At 52.5% G+C, this 20,260-nt stretch overlaps 1 protein-coding gene across 1 annotated transcript in view; it reads left to right on the forward strand.

Annotated features, from left to right (window-relative positions):
- The first annotated feature begins 2,293 nt into the window (after nucleotides 1–2,293).
- The window catches only part of LOC115646233 (serine/threonine-protein kinase 10-like), a 47,660-nt gene continuing 29,693 nt past the window's right edge, over nucleotides 2,294–20,260 (forward strand). Inside the window, exons 1-4 of the mRNA XM_030551839.1 lie at nucleotides 2,294–2,879; nucleotides 15,461–15,625; nucleotides 17,109–17,157; nucleotides 19,362–19,511. Of these exons, the coding sequence (XP_030407699.1) occupies nucleotides 2,733–2,879; nucleotides 15,461–15,625; nucleotides 17,109–17,157; nucleotides 19,362–19,511 (511 nt within the window). The 5' untranslated portion in view covers nucleotides 2,294–2,732. The remainder of the gene's footprint in view (nucleotides 2,880–15,460; nucleotides 15,626–17,108; nucleotides 17,158–19,361; nucleotides 19,512–20,260) is intronic.

Here is a 20,260-nt window from a genome sequence, read left to right on the forward strand (position 1 = left end):
GTACTGACTTGTGCCACTCAGTTCCCATTTTGAGGGCTCTATTGGTGCACCAGCCTGTGCTGGCCCTTGGCACAGGGTGCAGTTTCCCCGGTCTGCGTGAATGGGAACCAGATTCGCAGAGGCAATAACTGTGGCTTGACCTAGCACCTTCCATCCAGAAAGGTCCCGGTGCCCTTTGTGCCCTGCACGCGGAGATCACTCACTTCCTAGGTACATGCACCCAAATGCACAGGGCTCTCCCCTCAGAGCTAAAAGAGAGCAGCTCCTTTAACCTATAACGGTGACAAGCCCCATAGACTCTTGGTGGGCTCATCTACCAGAGGGTGAGATCACACCTGCACATATGCCCCTTCACATGCACATGTAGGCATCCGTGCATACAGGTGTGTATTCACACATGCACACGTATTATAGGGATCAGTGCAAAACACACCTATGGACGCACACTAAGATGATCCTACAGTGCCTTTTTTAAGCCCTATCCTGGATGTCATGACTCTTTTTGGCAAAAGAGGACATTTGTCCCATTCCTCCTGCCAACTGATCATCAGCTGGCAAGAGCAAACTGGACAAATGCAGTTTTGCCCAAAAAGTGGGTTGCGACCCCTGGAGGGATGTAGAGGAAGGTTTGGGGGAAGGGGGACAAGCAGAAAGGCCAGCCCTGACTGTGAGAGAGGGAGGGCTAGAGAGAGCAGCTTGGGCCAGCTTTGCGCGGGCAGGCAGCAGGGGGCCTTGGGCCAGCCCTGTATGCAGGAGGTAGAAGGGGGCTTTGGGCTGGCCTCGTGCATGCAAGAGGTAGGGAGGACGGGGGGAGGGGCACGTACCGGCCCCGTGCAGTGTCCTGTTTTCCCTTAAAGAAAATATAGTCACCTACCACAAACACACACACAAATGTACCAACACATGCAGAGCAGGTGAAAAGGGTGTAGCTGCCAAATACTTCTGAGATAAGTGTGTCACGTGAAACAGCTGTTTCGCAGCGGCAAGCATTGGGAGGGGGGGGAATGTGGTGCACTGCGGGAAAAAGCAGGGCTGGGGCGGGGATTTAGGGAAGGGGTCTAATGGGGAAGGGAGGGGGCAAAGTTGGGGAGGGGACTTTGAGGAAGGGGTTAGAATGGGGGCGGGGCTGGGGGCAGGGGTGGATTCAGGGCGAGGGGGGGGTTGAGCACCCACTGGTGCTGGGAAAAGTTGGCACCTGTGACCTGCATGTCATAAACGTCAACGTAAAAAACCTCACTACTTTGCGACAGCAAATCAGAAGTGATGTCCATTTTTTGGGTGACTGAGATGTCTTTGGTGGGTGGAAATGGAATATATTTGTACAGTGTGTGAGCAATTTACAATAACAATAGAGAAAACGTCCACATATTAGTACTGCTGGTTGTGCTGAAGCCCTGGACAATGCAGAGTCAAGTAGTAAGAAACACATGACGAACAGAAAGTTTGACAAAAATTATACTGATTTTGGTTTTATGGAGTTTAGGGATGGATGACTGCGATGCATTGTATGCTTACAAATCCAATCAAATTAAGCAATGAAACCTGCAGAGTTGGAATGACTCCTCCCAACAAGGCATGTGGAGCATAAAAATAAATCCAGAGACTTTTTTCAGCTAAAGAAAGAAGAATACAATTGACAGAAAACTCAAATGACAAACATAACATTGGTTCCTGAAAAGGCACTTTGGATTGCAAAGCCTTGACTAGGATGATTTAGTTGGTGTTGGCCCTGCTTTGAGTAGGGGATTGGACTAGATGACCTCCTGAGGTCTCTTCCAAACCTAATCTTCTATGATTCTATACTAGAGACTCATGGTTTTAACGATGACGGTGCTGGTTTCAACCTCCCCGAATGACCATGCTGTTCTGTGGTGACTTAGGGCAGGGATTCTCCAGAGCCACATCCAGCCGGTAGGAGGGAATCATGAAGGAGGCTTGTGAGCTGGGAGCAGTTTCTGTGCTGGGGTGGGGGAGAGGAGATCCCAAGACGTTGGTCATAGACACCAGGGCCAGAAGGGATGGGTAGAGGCATCTGGTCCATAAGTACAGGGTCACCTGCGTCCCAACCTGCTGGGGCTGATGCAGGAGTTTAATGAACTGCCATTTTGTAGCCAGCTCCCTGGTGACATAGATGTCCTTTAGGCCAATCCACAGCACACTCTCGTGCAGCAGGGTATATTTACCCACAGGCTCTGTACATCCTGTGAGAACCGTTAGGCTCTGCGCAGTACGCTCTCTCGCTCTTGGTTCAACCTGTTTCCTGCACTAGCATTTCTGCCAGCAAACGCAGGAGGAAGCGTGAGGGAGCTCCAGACGTCTCCCTCCCAGCTCTGTCCCTCAGCATCGATTCCTGAGAGGGAGAGGTCACTGGAGCCACAGGCCCATGGAGCGGGGGTGTCTAGTTTGATATCTTGGTGGCCCCACGGCTGGAAGAGATTCTCGGCGCTTCAGAGGAGCAGGACTTTGAGAGGAAAAACGTCGGTATTTCTGCCTTTTTTTTAGCCTCCTGCTCCCTCCCACATCTGCTGTCATCCTCCCCAGTGCTCTGACGCCCGTATGCTCCAGAGGTTTCTGTCTAGGGATCCACCAAACACACACACAGGTTATGAAGTGACGACGTCTCTACTGGTTAGTCCTTTCTCCCCAAGGGCTCTGAATGGGGGTCTCCTCTGGTCTTCACCTTTCCTCCCCAGGCTGAGCCCAGGGGGACCTGTCCTGCCAGGCCCAGGGCCATGGCCTTCCTCCTCAAGTTTTTCCGTTTCGGCGCGGAGAAGAAGAAGGCAAAACACTACGAGAACGTGAAGCGAGATGTCAACCCAGAGGACATATGGACAGTGCTGGGGGAGCTGGGGGATGGTGCCTTTGGGAAAGTCTTCAAGGTAAGTTGAGGGGGAAGGGCTGGGGTAGACCCAATCACTAGGCCGAGCTGCGTGGAAGGAAGCCCAGCTCAGTGCTGCTCCGAAGTGAGCGATCAGCCCAGCTGGGTACAGAGCTGGTCCCGTAGCACAGGGGCCATGTGTTTAGAACTGTCCCAGGTGCATCATCCATTGCTGAGGCCAGAGATGCGGTGAAGGAGTTTATTCCATTGTCTCTGGTTAGGGTGGCCCAGGAAGGAAGAGACACTTGAGGAGAAATGTCCTTTATCACTTCCCGGACTCCCGTGGTCTTTGGTGGGTGGGCTATAGACTGTCACCCCCACATTTGGAGGAGGGGGATACAAATTGGTGACAGGGTGGATCCATGAGTGTAACACTGAACCTCTGGGCCATGATTTTAAGTAGGGAGTCCTGATTGTGGGTGCCCAGCTGAGACACCTTAAAGGGCCCTGATTTTCAGAGAGTGCTGCAATCCCCCATCATATCCCCCTCCCCCGCAAAAATCAGGCCCCTTGAAGGAGGCTCAGGAGCAGCACTCACAATCACTAGTCACTTTTGGAAATCTGGGCTCTGATATTTCCTTCTTACTGTGCTCATATCCTGTACTCCTACCTTAATAATATGCAATGAGATATTTCCCAAATTCTCTTTATTGAGCTTATAGTCATTAAAAAGCCTCATAATTGAGCTCCTCCATGGCTCTCCATAATCCTTCACTAATCTGCACAAAGCCCTGTTAAGTAGCACCATATTAATGCCTTTGCACCGATAGGGAAACTGAGGCATGGAGGTTTGAGCCCCAGAGCCTTACTCTCAGAGGTGCAAACTCCCCGATGCTGTCAGTTGTAGTCCCAGGAACTCGGTGCTTCTGGGGACCAGGGCCAACATTTCTAAACTTGGGAACGTAAAGTTGGGAGCTGGGTGTAATTAGTTGCCATGATTACTGGCAGGCCCAAGGGAGCTGCGGGGTTCAGAGCACTTGTTTACGAGTCTCGCTATGCCTTCCGCCCTCCAGGTTTGAACATGTTGGTCCACATACGGTCAGACTGAGCGCAGGTGCCTGCCTCCCCTTGTCCACTCTGCGGGGAGAAATATTTCCATTGGAGGCATGGTTATGGGCAAAGTATGGAGGTGGAGGCTGGCGGGCAGGTGAAACGTACATCGGTGGGTAATGATCATCATATAGTGGGAAGGGGGTAGTTTGTCTGGCTCCTCGGTGCAGGACTAGGTCTTGCTGTGTTTTGGAAGGAACTAAGTGAGGTCCCGACCTTGGCCCCTTTATAAACTCTTGGCTGTGCTACAGAGCTTGGAGGACGGGGGGGTCTATGTGCAGTGAAACCACAGTGCAAAGCATGAGCTCTGAACAGGAAACTGCCGGTAGTGCTACTGCTCCGTGCCCTTGCAGCACACAGGCCTGGCATATGCGTCAGCAAAGGGCTCAGCAAGGCTACTGGGCCGGTGGCTATGAGAGCTTGGCACGAAACTGGGCTTCCCCTGGGGCAGGATCCCCAGGACAGCACATGGGAGGACCGGGGAGCTAGAGGAAAGAGCCCCAGGAGTGGGGAGCTGGAGCCTGAGTCAGGGTGGTGTTTGGAGCCCTTGAGCATGTGTCTGGAAAAGGAAATCGCTCTGCTGGGAGAGGTTTGCACCTATGCTGTCAGAAGTGGCTTCTGATTTTGAGATACTCACCACCCCCCTTCACCCAGGGCCCAGTGTCCTGGCCTGTATCCTACCCTGACAACTGGTGCAAATGCGTCTTCCCCTCTCCAGGGTCGGGTTTCTTGGCTGGCACCCGCAATGGCTGGAAGGTGGGACCAGGTTGGGCAGGGGAGTCCTACCTGCTCCCTGGTAGCCAGTCTGATCTGCGCTGTGACGGCCGCTCCAGCCCCTCTGCCAGGTCCTGCTCCTGCCTACGTGAGAGTGTTGGGGGTGGAAAATGTGGTGGGGACAAAGATTTCACCCCCCCAATATTTCCATTGCAAGGGCTCCATCTCCTCCTGCTGCCCCTGCTCTGCCCCTCTGAAATGCAGCCCCGTGGTGTTTCTAGACTTGGGCACCCACCCTCAGAAGTTGGCCTAAGATACTAAGAAGAGTGCAGCTGCGGGTGGTTCCCAGCTAGCAGCACAGAGGCCTTCAGAAGGTTTTAACTGACTAGCTGCTGTCCCAGGGACTCCCCTGGCTTTAGCCTTGCTGGCATGCCCCATGCCTGACTTTGGCCTCCCTCCCTCTGCCCCGAGAGAGAGAAGGCAGAACACCCGCATCTATAGGTTCAAATGCAACAGAGCCAGGTGCAGCAGGAACTGCAGCTGGCATGGAGGCCATCAGTGTGGGTACATGCCCTTGGATGTGTCCTCTTGCCCCTGGGAAGTGGTGTCTGAGCCAGAGCCTCGGCCTCCTCCAGGTTGCTAGATAGTAGTGAGTGTGCCAAGGGTAATGGGGACGGGGGGCGGCCAGTAAATATCTGTTCAATTCTCAGTGCAGGGCTATGTATCAAAACAGGCTTGATTCCACACTGGGTTGCAGCAGGTTCCTGGCAGTAGCTGCCATTGGGTCGGAGTGAACTGGCCTGGCCTAGGACCAGAGGAACCAGGTCCAAGAGAGGTACAAACGGAAGCATTAAGAGCCATGTGGGAAATTCCACGTTGCCTTGAAGCTGACACGCTGTAGGCAGGACATTACACACTGTGAGAACAGTAGGACCTCAAGATCTTGAGGAAAAGAGGACTAAGCAGCCACGGTCTCCAGCCAGGCTTGCTGAGTGCCTTCATGAAAACACCTTGCAGAACTAAGGGGCTGCATCCCCAGCTGATGCTGCTCCACTGACTTCATGCCTTCTCTGGCAGTCTGCACCAGCTGAGGATGTGGCTCCTGGGACTGCGCTGACTGTCTTTGGGCTTGGTGGGCACTGTGGTTTCTCAGCCAGTCTCTGACCATTGCTCTACCATAAGCATGGCTCTGTGAGCAATGGTGGTGGCACTGGGGTGGTCAGGCCACTGGCATCGTAAGCTAATGGAAGGCACAAAGGCGGTCTCTAGGAATGAGGCCCATGAACAAGTGAAATCCATCCATCCTCTCCCAGTTGCACAGAGGAAGGTGGAGATGTTCAGCTGGTGAGTCTTGCCCACGTGCTCAGGGTTTACCTGATCACCATATTTGGGGTCGGGAAGGAATTTTCCTCCAGGGCAGGTTGGCAGAGGCCCTGGGGGGGTTTCGCCTTCCTCTGCAGCGTGGGGCATGGGTCACTTGCTGGAAGATTTTCTGCACCTTGAGGTCTTTAAACCACGATTTGAGGACTTCAGTAACTGAGACATAGGTTAAGGGTTTGTTACAGAAGTGGGTGTGTGAGATTCTGTGGCCTGCATTGTGCAGGAGGTCAGACTAGAAGATCATAATGGTCCCTTCTGATCTTAAAGTCTATGAGTCTATGTTGCTGAACTCTGAGACTCCTTCCTAAATGTGTTCTGCACTTAGACACCAAGTCGCAGGCACCTTGGTGGACATTCCAGGGAGAGGTGTATTATCCCTGTCTAATTTGTTTGGCGGGACCCCCTGCCCCGCCCCTTGAACACCAACTGCAGTTCTGGGTACCTCACTCCCGGGCAGGGGTGGCTCCAGACCCCAGCACGCCAAGCATGTGCTTGGGGCGGCGTGCCACAGGGGGTGTTCTGATGGTCACCGGGATGGCGGACCCACTGGACCAGCGGACCCTCCGCAGGCATGCCTGCGGGAGGTCCACCGGAGCCACGGGACTGGCGACCGGCAGAGCGTCTCCTGCGGCATGTCACCTTGCTTGGGGCGGCAAAATGTCTAGAGCTGCCCCTGCTCCCAGGAGGATGTTGCCAAATCAGAGGGACTTCTGAGCAGAGCAACAAAACCAGGGGTGTAGCTACAAAGGTGCGAGCTGTGCCAGAGTCCACGAGGTAATGGGCATTCAGCCAGAGGGGCCCTTGGGGAAACAAGACCCACTAGTCCCCCAGGGCAAAGGGGTGGCTGGGATGATGGCCCCTTTGGCGAGGCCAATCCTGGGCCCTGGGTGTAAGCAGCCAGAGAGGCTGTGTGGAAAAGGTGTGGGGGGGGGTTCACAGCACTCAGGGATGGATATGGGGTCAGAGACATGGCCCTGCTAAAGATGGAGCGCAAGGTAAAAGCATTAGCTGCTTTGCATGGGAGGGGGAGGATGTAAACGGGGGAAGAGAAGGGGAAAATTGAGTGTTAGATCAGAGCTGGCGGGGACCAAGGTGGGGAGCTGGTGGAAGGCTCGAGGTGGGGTTGGGGGGTGGGGGTAGATCAGAGAGCTAAAAGGACCTGGAGGGGGATTGCGTTGGGGCTGGGGGAGCTGAGGTCTGGCCTGAAGGAAGCTGGAGAGGGGTTGAGGGAGAACTGAGGGCTCTTTACTGGAAGGGATGGAGGGTTGTCAGGGGACCTGGGGATGGGAGGGCTGTGTTGGGGCTGTGGGGCAGCTGGAGTGGAGCTACGGGGGCTAGGCAGGTGGATTTCAGACTCCAGAAGGGAGCTCCTAACTGAGTCTGGGCTCTCTGGTGCCTTTTTTGGCCACTGAACAAACTGAGCCAGGGCCTGGAGGGCGGTGGCTGTGTGGGAAGGCGACAAGGCCGGCCCGGCCTCTGAGGAGAGGAGTATCACAGCCATGGGGCAGGGGAGAGGAAATGGTCAAGGATGTCCACGCTAGGAGGGGTGAGCTGTCTGGGAGCACAGGAGGCTTAGATCCCAGGCAATGGTTCCTTGGCACATGGTGCGTCACGGCTGGTTCAATGACAGGGACTGACTGGCTGCAAGGCACTGGCTGTGCGACCCAGGAGGTCAGTCTGGATGGTCAAAATGGACTCTTTTGGCCTTAAATCAAGGGATCAAGTCCTCAGTGGGTGTGACCTGCAGCTAGGCTGCTTCCACCAGCTGGGGCTCTGGCCCGATGACTAGATTGTGGAACAGCCCCCGCGGATCTGGTCAGGTCACACAGAGACAGTGTGTTCTAGTAGGTAGGTAATGGTGCGGGAGTAGGACCCCAGGATTCTGGGCCTTGCCGGCTAAGCTTTGGTAGGTCACCCTCCCCACTCCGTGGCAAACAGGGATACAGCTTTCCTGTGTGACATGCTTTGAGACCTGCTGTTAGGCTGGACAAAGCGCTGGGAGGACCCGTCCTGGGCCACCCCCGCTCAGCAGTGTATTGATGGAAGCCGAGACTTGGGGATCTGCCACCTCCGACAGTGCAAACCAGGCGCTGTGCAGTCACTTCCCTGCAGGAAGCTGCTCAGGAGGCACCAGGGATGGGCTGGTGGAAGCAGGGACTCTCTGGAATCACTTCCTAGTGTGAAGGGTTTCATCAGCCCCAGTGTGTGCAGAGAACTGTTACCATAGCAGCGCCGCTTGCCAGCAGCTAGCCAGGCATCTAGAAGAGCAAGAATCGCTGGTAATTAAGAAACCACAATGACTTCCGCTGGGCCATGAACACGCACTAGAGTGCACGTGTCTCAGCTACTCTGCCGTGCTTTGTGCTGAGAGAGCCAAGTCTCAGGGAGGGGAAAGAACAGGGCTGCCCTGAAACCATGGCCTCCATAGGCAGTTCCAAGCTCCACGCTCTCCTACACAGCCCGGCTGTGAGGTTTAACTCTGGTGCCGCTGCCGGCTACACCCAGCCTTCCTGGAGCACTGATCTCTCGCAAAGGCATGAGCTCCACCAAGGAGAACACCAGCCAGCAAGTCCAGCAAACTGCAGCTGCACAGCAGGGACCTGCTGGCAAGAGCCCAGGTGCCCGGAAGAGTTCAAGAGCGAGTCTGACGTTCCGGTCAGCAGCTCTCCACCCTCTGCATGTATCAGTCACAACTGTTGACTCTAGTGCCAAAAATAATTCTTTGCTGCCTTTCACTCCTCCCAGCCCTGCCGGGTCAGCCCTGCTCTGGGAGAGGGAGCCAAGGCCGGGCAAAATCCAGGCTTGATTCCTTCCTCTACACCTCCAGGCCTCTCCCCTCAAGCACATCCTGAAAGGAGTGTTCTCCACATTTCCAGATGCTAGAGTTAAGATTAAGACCAACTCACTGTGTAAAGCTTGACCCTTTTGAGTGCTCTCAAGTTTACATGGCTACTCAGGTCGCTTTGAAATTCGGCCTCATGGAGCCCCAAGTTTTGGTCAGTGATCCTAATTTGGGGCCACTTGCCCAAGTGATTTCTGAGCTACAGTGCCCTCCAAAAACAGCTGTTCTTAAAGTTGACATGTTTTGGCAACTTTTTCTGTGCATGGTGTGACAAAGTTCCTCCTCTACATTGGTGGGTCCTGCGCTTATTGGCAGATTTACTCACCTCAGTGATCTTCCCCACAGTCTGGATCAACTCCTCCTGTGTCTGATCAGGAGTTGGGAGGTTTGGGGGGAACCTAGGACCGCCCTCTACTCCGAGTTACAGCCTAGGTCCCTGTGGATTGCAGCTCTCTAGAGTGCCTCCTGTAACAGTTGCATGACAGCTACAACTCCCTGGGCTACTTCCCCATGGCCTCCTCCAAACCCCTTCTTTATCCTCACCACAGGACCTTCCTCCTGGTGTCTGATAATACTTGTACTCCTTAGTCCTCCAGCAGCACATCTTCTCACTCTCAGCTCCTTGTGCCTCTTGCTCCCAGCTCCTCACATGCACTTCCTCTCCTCTGGCTCCTCCTTGCCTGACTGGAGTGAGCTCCTTTTTATTCCCAGGTGCCCTGATTAGCTTGCCTTGATTGGCTGCAGGTGATCTAATCAGCCTGTCTGCCTTAATTGGTTCTAGCAGGTTCCTGATTACTCTAGTGCAGCCCCTGCTCTGGTCACTCAGGGAACAGAAAACTACTCACCCAGTGACCAGTATATTTGCCCTCTACCAGACTCCTGTACCCCACTGGCCTGGGTCTGTCACAACGGATAGAGTTCAAACCATGGCTGAGCCTGAGAGGGTCGTACCAGTGTCCCAGATCCTTGAGGGCTACCCCAACAGAGACCATGCCACTCACTGGCTCTGTGGGGGAAACCAAGTTAGTGTTGTTACAAAAAAAAGTTTGGGTCTCCATAGATGTGTGCACCAGGCAGTTCTGGCTCATATGCCAATTGGAGAACGCGGACGGGGTACAGAGAGAGACATTAAGGGAATGTGAGCTCTGCCTTACAGGCCTTGAATAGCTCAAGGGGGACTATTCTAACTGTTAAACCTGTGCGTTGCTTGCTCATTGTCAGTTCAAATCCCTTACTAATCTAAAATGCAAAAAGCTCACTTACTTACCAGATCAGTGGTCAGGGTCACCAGTATGCTTAGATGTTGATAGATGTTTAGCTGCATGTGCGCTTCCCCAGCCCTGCACAGACAGCTCACACAGCAGACCTCATGTGAACCCCCAAATGACCACAAGATCTGTTAAGGGACAAAGGCACTCAGCCAGGTTTATTCTTGACAAAGTGCAGTACTAGTATCCCACAGACTCTGCTGGGCCACTAATACATGTATGTCCGTAACGATGGACCAGCTCAGTGAATGGCAGGACTGTCCATTCCTCACTAGGCTAGACAAAGATACTTTCTCTGAGATACATCTTTATACCCTAGTACAAACAAGCTAGTACTACCCCTCTGACATAGTTAGTTACTGCCCCCAGACATGGCGAGTTATCACCCATATCCTTGTACATGTTGGTTTGATTAAAAACATCTTTATTACGTACTGTCATCCTGACCTTATCTTTAGCAGGGGTCAGTGTGTTCTTGTTATCCTCAGGGAATGTGTTTGTACCATCCTTCATATCAGAATGGTCTGGTACCACATGATATTGGGATGTGTTTGCGTGAGAGCTCTGTGCCTAGCACTTCTTAGGAATGTGTATTTTTGCAATATCAGCCTGTTCTTGTCAGATTCTGTGAGCAGGTCCTGCCTCTTATCAGGCCTCTGATACAAGGGCTTGTGTCTCAGGCTCTCTTCCTACTACAGGATCTAAATTAGCTGTTACCACTCAAAAAAGAGATCTTGGAGTCATTATGGAGAGTTCTCTAAAAACATCTGCTCAATGTGCAGTGGCAGTCAAAAAAGCTACCAATCTGTCTCATCGTATATGTAATGTAACACAACTTCCTACCAACTTTTTATGTATATATACCAACTTGCTCGGCAACGCGGGTATTTTCCATCTGGGTCTAGGAGGGCTGGTCTTTCATGCCTTCATGTTGCACCAAGTCTTGTGCATAACTTGCAGGCAATTTGATGTTGGAGCAAGTGCAAATCCTTCTTGTGATGACAGGAGAAGCCTTGCACGTGGCTGTTGTTGGGCATAGTCTTTTGAGGGTCTATTTTGATCTCAACAGTCAGGTCATTGGATTGTGTTCCTTCCCTGTCCTGCTGATCAGATCTCAGCGGCACCATCCTTCACATCTGTTTATCTCTTGTGCTCGTTGTGTGTGTACAGTGCAATATATCCTCAGCCAGTGCTGAATTATACGAACGAGGAGTCATCTGTTCAACACATGGAGCTTGCTTCCAAGTGCATGTTTGTCCTGAGGAAATGGTCTGATCCTGACAGGATCTGCCACTTGTAGTACTGGGAGGTCTTTAGCTTGTTAGTCATAGTCAGCTTTGGCCTTTGCATGTCTCTCTCCTTATGTCTGTTACTCCTTCTAACCCTGCCAGCTATAGTAATGCTGGGGCTATGGGCACCAAGGTACACGTGCCTCTTGACATCAAGCCTTATGCCAGGCTGCTGCTGATTCCTTCTGTTGGCGTGTTCTTTCGCCAAGGAACGACTTGCCATATGCTTCCTTTGTTTGGTATCGCTTTCTTTAAAAGAGTTTTAGCAAGTTTCACTGTCAGTTCAGCTTTGCCATGTGCTTATCTGTGAGTGATGCTGTGATAGGACTTGTCATGGAGTCCCCAGGCGATGCTCTGGAACTGCTCCCCACAAAGCCAGTCAGGACTCCTCTCCCTTGGAGCAGACTGCCTTCAGGGCAAGAAGCTCACACGGTTTCACCTTCCTGGGTCTGACCTTGGAGCATTCAGCATATGCCCCTCCGTGTGCTTCCCCCAGGTGGGGTCCTGGGAAAACCAGAGGGTCCTGCACGCACCCCCACTTCGCAGTCAGACGTGACTCTTAGCCAGCCAGTAAAACAGAAGGTTTATTAGATGACAGGAACACGGTCTAAACCAGAACTTGTAGGTACAGAGAATGGGACCGCTCTGGGGTCCAGCGAGCCAGATAACCCCGTCTGCCCTCACTTCCCATCCCCAGCCAGCTCCCAACTGAAAGCCCCTCCTTCTCTGAAGAGTTTCTTTCCTGGGCCAGGAGGTCACCAGACCTCTTTGTTCTCCCACACCTTCAGCATCTCCTTGCAGGGGGGAAGGGTCCAGGCCATTAGTTGCCAGGAGACAGAGTGTTGGCCAGAAACTGAGGCACCCACACAGTATTCAGAGGAAACATTAAGAACAGTCACACTTGGTCACAGGACTGAATTCCCATTGCTGGGAAAATTGCACAAACTCACTGCAAGTAAACTGGGTCCATTGTCTGAAAGGGCAGTTTGGAGTCCCATGCTCACTGAAGTGCTTCATTGTTGTGTCTATGATGGTCCCTGTGATAGTTTCTGACAGTTCATCTTATTCCCAGGAGTCTGAGATTTGCCGTGAAAAGATCCATCCCTACTTTGCTCCAAGCTCTATGGGGAAGTTGTGCATTTTCACTATGTATTTTTGTTGCATTTCTCTACCTGTCACAACTGCTCACCAGGTCTCTGATATCCTTGGTCATATTTGGCCAGGATACAGCATCTCTGGCTTTCCCAAGACAGGCTTCGATTTATAGAATGACTCTGATGTATTCTTCAGACATCTTCTTGTCAACTGTTGGAAATGGACCATCCTGATTATCACTCCAAAAGTTTTTTTTTCCTCCTGCTGATAATAGCCCACCTTAATTGATTAGTCTTGTTATAGTTGGTATGGCAACACCCATTTTTTTCATGTTCTCTGTGTATATATATTTTCCTATTGTATTTCCCACAGCATGCATGCAATGAAGTGGGGTTTAGCCCAAGAAATCTTATGCCCAAATAAATTTGTTAGTCTCTAAGGTGCCACAAGTACTCCTGTTCTTTTATGTTCTCCGTGTTATGATTCAACTCCCTTTATATATGATGCTGTCTTGTACACTCACATCATCTCAGTAGTTTGAATATACTTGAGAGGCAGGTGCAGCTTCTCACCTGGCGTCTGGCCATCCTGACAGAATGGCGGACATAAGCCCTGGTAAATCTGTATAGTTTGTTCTCAGATTCTTTCCAGCTCCTGCCTTGAAACTGACAGAGAACTATGTCTCTCTGTGTCACAAATCCTGTTCAGTGGCTGTAGTTTCCTGTTGCAGGGCTGTTCTGGATAAACAGCCAGCTGCGTCCATCTCAGCCCGTTCCTTGTAGTGTACAGCTAAGCTATAGTTGCAGTTTCAGTAGCATGTGCTGAAGGCGTTCTGGGGCCGCTAGCAGTGGCTTTTAAAAAATGCTCTCTGGTGGTGTAGAGACACTGTCTACTCAAAAGGTTTTCCATCCTTGAACACACACGGGAACGGTATTGCAAGACATGTCTTTTCAGTGTGGAAGTGTCTTTGGTCCATTGGTGATAGTCACCTATATGCAAAAACGACGAGCAATCCCATTGGTAGGATTGATGCCCCAAACGTGTCTCACTGGCCTTATGTTGCATGGCGGCCTCTTCACATTTCAGGATGGAGAGCTGGTCACCAGCTCCTTGAGATGTGTGATTAAGCACTTCCTGAACATCCCTAGATGTTACTCTAGATGTGAGCATGTCCTCATGCTGTAACAGCCCCTGCTGGGAAGCTATCTGTGCTAGCACTGAGCCGCAGCAAGAGAATTGTTCACTAAGCTGCAGTGGCATGAGGGGGTGGCACCAATAGGGCTGAGCGTAGGATGTGACCTGCAGGAGCTTTCTTATTGGTGAGGATGCGCAAGGAAGAACCCAGCTTGACTCTCAGATCCCGGACATGTCATAAACAGATAGCTAAGGGTTAATGTTCTTTTACCTGTAAAGGGTTAACACAGGGAACCAAACACCTGACCAGAGGACCAATCAGGAAACAAGACTTTTTCAAATCTGGGTGGAGGGAAGTTTTGGGTGTGAGTCCTTTGTCTTGTGTCTGTGCCCTCTCGGCTCGGGATTTTTCTATCTCCAGGCTTTCTAATCTTCTAATTACAAGTTGTAAGTACAAGGCTAGTAAGACAATAGGTTTATATTGTTTTCTTTTGTATTTACATGTGTGTAGTTGCTGGAATGTTTTAAATTGTATTCTTTTTGGATAAGGCTGTTTATTCATTTTTCTTTTAAGCAATTGACCCTGTATATTGTCATCTTAATACAGAGACTATATATTATGTCCTTTTTCACTCTTTTTATATAAAGCTTTCTTTTTAAGACCTGTTGGAGTTTTTCTTTAGTGGGGACTCCAGGGAATTGAGTCTGCAGCTCACCAGGGAATTGGTGGGAGGAAGAAGTCAGGGGGAAAATCTCTTTGTGTTAGATTTACTAAGCCTGACTTTGCATACCCTCTGGGTGAGGGGGAAGAGAGATTAGCTCTCTCGGTACTTGTGTTTCCAGGACTGGAAGCAGGGAATCTCCTAGGGTCTTCCAGGGAGGGGAGCCTGGGAGGAAGTAACAAGGAAACAAGGGGAGGGGGTTATTTCCCTTTGTTGTAAGACTCAAGACATCTGAGTCTGGGGGTCCCCCAGGGGAGGTTTTGGGGAGACCACAGAGAGCTAGGCACTGTATAATTCCTGGCTGGTGGCAGCAATTACCAGGTCCAAGCTGGTAACTAAGCTTGGAGGTTTTCATGCTAACACCCATACTTTGGACGCTAGGAGCTTTCTTATTGGTGAGGATGTGCAAGAAGGAAGAACTCAGCTTGACTCTCAGATCCCGGACAGCATTTGCAGGGGCATCTGTGAGGGAAAATGGCTTTTTACTTGTAGGCTGAGCAGATTTGATCTGGAGACACCGTATATGTGGAGCCTTCTGTGGGTTCCTCTTTGAGCCTTCAACAATTGCCGCCTCCTCCTCCAGTGACAAGTTGTGTGGCTGCTTACACTGTCACTCAGCTCCCTGAAGGAGGGAGCCAAATTCACTTATAGGAGCTGGGAACCAAGAGTTCACAGCTCAGTGGGGAAGAAATTGACCCTTTAGTTTTTACAGCTTGATAGATACTTTGCATGCTGTGCGTGCACTTTTGAGAGAGTTGCCTTAGCAATCAGATTGCTCTGTGTGAGAGTTTGGGTTTGCCCTGTTGCTGGCTTGCTAGATTTCCCCTCTCCCTACAGTTGTGCTGTGCACTACTTGGCTGCCAGCCTCCACTCCAGAAGTGGCTGCATTTCAGTGACCCTGTGAGTATAACATTTGGGAAGTGCTTTGAGATCCTCATATGAAAAATGCTAAGTAATGTGAACTGAGAGTGCTGGGGAGACTTTCCACTGCTGACCCTCAGCTTCTGGCTGTTGCCAAGGTGACTGGGCAGGGCTTTCGGCTGATTCCTAACTACGTTGCTTTGTACGTGTTAAATCTGTCTCAACAGGCACAGAACAAGGTGACAGGGGTTCTGGCTGCTGCGAAGGTGATTGACTCTCAGAGTGAGGAGGAGCTGGAAGATTACGTGGTGGAGATAGACATCCTTGCCTGCTGCGATCACCCAAACATTGTCAAGCTGCTGGATGCACTGTACTGGGACAGCAGGCTGTGGGTGAGCTGTGGGGCAGGCGGGCTGGCCTAACCTCTCAGGGTGGGGGATCTCAGAGCCAGGCGTGCCCCAGGCCACGTTCCCGGGTGAGCCTTAGGATGAAAGCTAGAGGGAGGAGTCAAAGCCCTGGAAAGAGCTAACTGACCCCGCCCACACAGGCAGGTGAATGGGGCCAGTCAGCTGCGTGAGTGTTTGAGCAGGAGAGCGTTCCCACAGCTCCTTCCCAGGTAACAAAGGAACAGCTGCTCCCAGCAACAAGTGGTGTCTGCCTCACTCTTGCTGCTGGCCAAGCACACTTCCTACCTCCATAACTTTTCTCTTGTGTGCTGCTCTGGGCAGACCCTTTCCCAGGCCTCCGCAGGGAACATTCCCAGCAATGCAGCAGCAAGGCTGAAACTGCTGCTAAAGAAGTAGCAGGGTAGGTGTGGACAGAGAGGGGGAGGAGGGGTGGGGCAGAGCATGCGTGGTTCTCTGCTCAAAAGACCATTTAAACATCCACAGGGGAGCAGAGAGATCCCACAAAGGTAACTCCAGGGCATGCGATTTAACAGGAGCTTTAACACAGAATAGATATATTTTTTTTAAATTGGTCAGTTTAGTAAATAATCAGGCTGCTGCCCCTTGGGCCTGAGCTGGGTGCTACAATTCCGAGCCACGCAGGGTTCTTCCCATTAGCATGAGAAATCGGTGCCATGAATCAGGGATATTTTTGGTGTGAACTTGGTTATTTACAAAACATACTCACAGAGCCTGGTTCCCTGAATACAGTAGGAATGAACAGCAGCATGCAGCTCCACACTCAGGAATTCCCCAGCCTCCCCATCCCACAGTCTCTGTGCCCAAGAAGCTCCATCAGGGTCACTCTGCTTCCTCTCAGGGTCACTCGCAGAACTCCTCCCACACGCACGCTGGCTGGACCCAATCTCCTAGCCCCTGCATTTGCAATCGTTCTGATTAGGCTGGAAACTTCCTGCAGGAACCCAACATCGTCCAACCGAAATGTTTCAGAGAGAGACTTTTTTCATTCAACATTTCTTATGGGGAAAATGGCGGTTTTGCCACCGGCTCTAGTAGCAACCAGAGGCAGCAATGGATATTTCTGCCAGCCAGCCTCTAAGAAGGGTGGGTGCAGGAATAGGTGAGTGGGTGGGTGAGTGGGGGTTGGGAATCAGTCTTTTGACATGACCAAAAGCAGAGATGTAGGCAGGGAGTCTAGGAAAGCTTGGCCTTTGCACTAGTGTTACTGGCACTGCAATGCAATCAGAGCCGAGCAGCAAAGGGGAATGGTTGAGGCTGTGATGACGATGAAGGAGAGACTAGCAGGCAGGTGAAGCTCTCTGGGTGGGAAGAACAGGGACTCCCCCTGGGTGGAGTATACAAGCCAGCGCCCTCTGCTGACGCTGCCCCGCCCCACCCCTGGCACGCTGAGACGGGAAGCTGTGGCATGAAGCTGGCTCTCTGCTCTGACACTCTGCTCTCTCCTCAGATCCTGATTGAGTTTTGCCCAGGAGGAGCAGTGGATGCAGCAATCCTGGGTAAGTATTTTCCTATGCTGAATACGGGACACCTGGTAAAATTAGTCGTCTTCAAGCGAGTTCAACGGCAGTCGATCAGAACTATGCAGGACAAATGTTCAAATTAACGTCGAGTTGACTGAGCCCCTGTTAAAAAGAAATACTATGTAGCTGGATTCTTTTTATTTACTTTCTTATCTTTAAGGCTTTAGGGTTCACAAGGGGAGGGATGACAGCCCCCCCCAACCCCTCTCCACACACACATGGGGAGAGGTGACAGAAACACACACCTGTACGCCTCTCTCACACAAGGGGGGTGACAGACCGACTCGACTCTCCCTGCCCGGCGCTCTCCACCCTCCATGCCTGGCTGGGCCCCCGGGATGGACTTGCCTCTCCCGGTACCTGGGGGGGCATGCAGGATCACGCACACATCCCTTCCGATTTATGCCAGAGTTCACACCAGAACGTGGCCAGGAGCAGCCTTTCGGCACTGTGCGGGAGGGAAGGGATGGGACGGGAGCTGCTTCCAGCCACTGGGGAGGAGGTGGGGAGGCATGACCTGGCCTATGTCTTTGCAGAGCTCATCTCTTCCTCCACCCCCCACCCCCAGCTCCCCTGTGTCTGGAAGCTGCTTGTCCCTTCCTGTCCACACAGTGTCGAAAGGCAGCTAACACCTCCAGGCTGCTGCTGGCCACCAACATAACCCAGCCACTGTCTGTCCCCCTAAGGCTGCATTGTGCACCAGGGCCCAGGGAACCAGACTGCAGGGGCTTCAGGGAACCCGGCCCAAGAGGTAGCTCAGCAGGGGAGGTTTCCTGGGGGATGCAGCAGCCCCGAGGTCCCTGGAAGCAGGACTCAGGGTGGAGGCGAAGAGGGTGCTAAGCCCCTGCCCTGGGGGCTGCTGTGGAGCCTGCAGGTACAGGGCACGAACAGGCTGGAGAAAACTTCTCTCTCTCCACCTACCCCTGTCCTGGGCACTCTACAGCTTGGCTGAGGGGCGAGGAGGCTTCCCCGTGCCAGCGCTGTGTGGGGCTTTGGCACGTACAGGGCTTGGCTTTTCCTGTCCAGCACCCCAGGCCAGAGGGTCATGGGCTTTCCCAGGGGGCCGGCCCAGCCAGAGGCAGTGGGGGAAGGGAGGAGCCTGCTGGCTAGGGTGCTGGTGAGCTGAGCGCTCTGCACAGCACTGGGAGCAGGATGCGCCCTGCCATGGGGGATATGGAGGAGCAGCGTGGCTAGGGGGGCAAAGGGGCAAAGGAGGGAAAGGACAGTGAGAGGCCTGCTGAACTAACACGCTGCACTATCTGCTAATGACATCGGAGCTGAGTTGCTATATTGACGTAAATCGCTAGCAACGACTGTGCCAAGTTCATGTCCTGGACAGTGAACTTCAGAGCATCTGGTTTAATCCATGGCCTGACTTTGGTTCACAGCCTCTGGTTCCGGCCTCAGATCTTGTCCCAGGCCCAGTGCTCCAGGCCCTCTCAAGGTGCTGTAGGGATGTTCTAGTGCATGGCAGCAGGGTCCACACAGACCTTTAGTACACGGCAGGCCAGCAGAGCACAGATTTACACCCAAGCTTGCTGCCAACTCAATGTTTGTATAGACAAGCCCCTGAATTCCCTTTTCCCCCCTCCAGTGTCATATTCATTCCCAGCCACATCCCCCAGCCATTGACTGCTAGGATTTGTGTCACCAAACCCCAGACAGGGCGAAAATGCAAGTGTGCTTTACACTAATTAGAGCGCTTTTCAGCCCCAAGCTTCCTGCTCCTTACAACATATCACAACAGCCCTGGAGCACCCTCCTCATTTGACAGATGGCTAAAGGAAGGCACAGAGACGAGAATGGCTTGTGGTTAAGGCTGGGACAGGGACGTGGGCTCTATGGCTGAAATTCCTGTCTCGCTGCAGGCTCCCTGTGACCTTGGGCAAGTTGCGTTGTGCCTCAGTTTCCCCCCATGTCTGGCTGTCTATTGAGAGCGCAGGATTTTTGGGGCAGGGCCTGGCTTTGGCTCTGCGGCTGTGCAGTGCCCAGAGAATGGGACCCTGATCCCAGATGAAGTCCCCATCCCTGATGAGGTACTAGCTTAGTGCCCATACTAATTGGGCCAACTGTAACCCCAGACCTGAACCTGTCTCTGTGTCTCCCGCTGTGCCCCATGCCCATGGCACTGTGGGGCTTTAGCTACTACACTAACTCCCCAGGGGTGTCTCTGATTGCAGAGCTGGAGAAGGGTCTGACGGAGGAGCAGATCCAAGTGGCCTGTAAGCAGATCCTGCTGGCTCTGCAATATCTCCACAGCTGCAAGGTCATCCACAGGGATCTGAAGGCTGGGAATGTCTTGCTGACCTTGGAAGGAGATGTAAAGCTGGGTGAGACTGTGGGGAAGATACGCGGGCGGGCTGAGCGTGGGGTCTGTCATGTGTTCAGTAGCAGTACAACACCCCAGTATCCTCCTCTAGCTGGAGTGCAGGGAGCTGCCTGTGCCATCTTTCCCCAATGCTTGTGAAATATACAGGCAATAGGTTCAGTCCCTGTTCGCCTCACAGTAAGTGCATGAGGTTGGTCAGCCTTAACTTGTGTTTGGTGTAAACCCATTAGGATGTCCTGGCCTATTACATTTGCTGAGGCCCCAGCCTTGCCCATTTCACTTCATTTACACAGACATTACATATGTTTTGGGGAGCCCCCTGAGCTCAGGGCCCCAGTACAATGGTTCCTCCTTCCTCCTCCCTCATTAGCCATTGGTGTTTCAGCTATTAACCTGGTCATTATGAGCAGCAGCCCATGGGGTGGGGGAAAGAGGGGAGTGGATTCTGTGTCCTCTGTAAGGAGGTTTGCGAGGCTGGTTTAATAGCACGGCCCAAATATTCAGGAGGGAGGAGATCTTCATAGCCCTCATCTCTCTGCACCTTACTCCTCTGTCCCAGCCCTGAGCCCCCTCTTGCATCATGAACCCCTCATCCTTAGCCCCACCCAACAGCCCTCACCCAACACCTCAACCCTCTTCCTTAGCCCTGAGCCCCCTCCCATACCCCAAACCTCTCAGCCCTCACCCCTGTACCCCCTTCTATCTCCAAACTTCCTCCCAGAGCATTCACCCCCTCCCCCTTCCCACACA

This window comes from Gopherus evgoodei, chromosome 2 (assembly GCF_007399415.2).
Source record: "Gopherus evgoodei ecotype Sinaloan lineage chromosome 2, rGopEvg1_v1.p, whole genome shotgun sequence".
Taxonomy (NCBI): domain Eukaryota; kingdom Metazoa; phylum Chordata; order Testudines; family Testudinidae; genus Gopherus; species Gopherus evgoodei.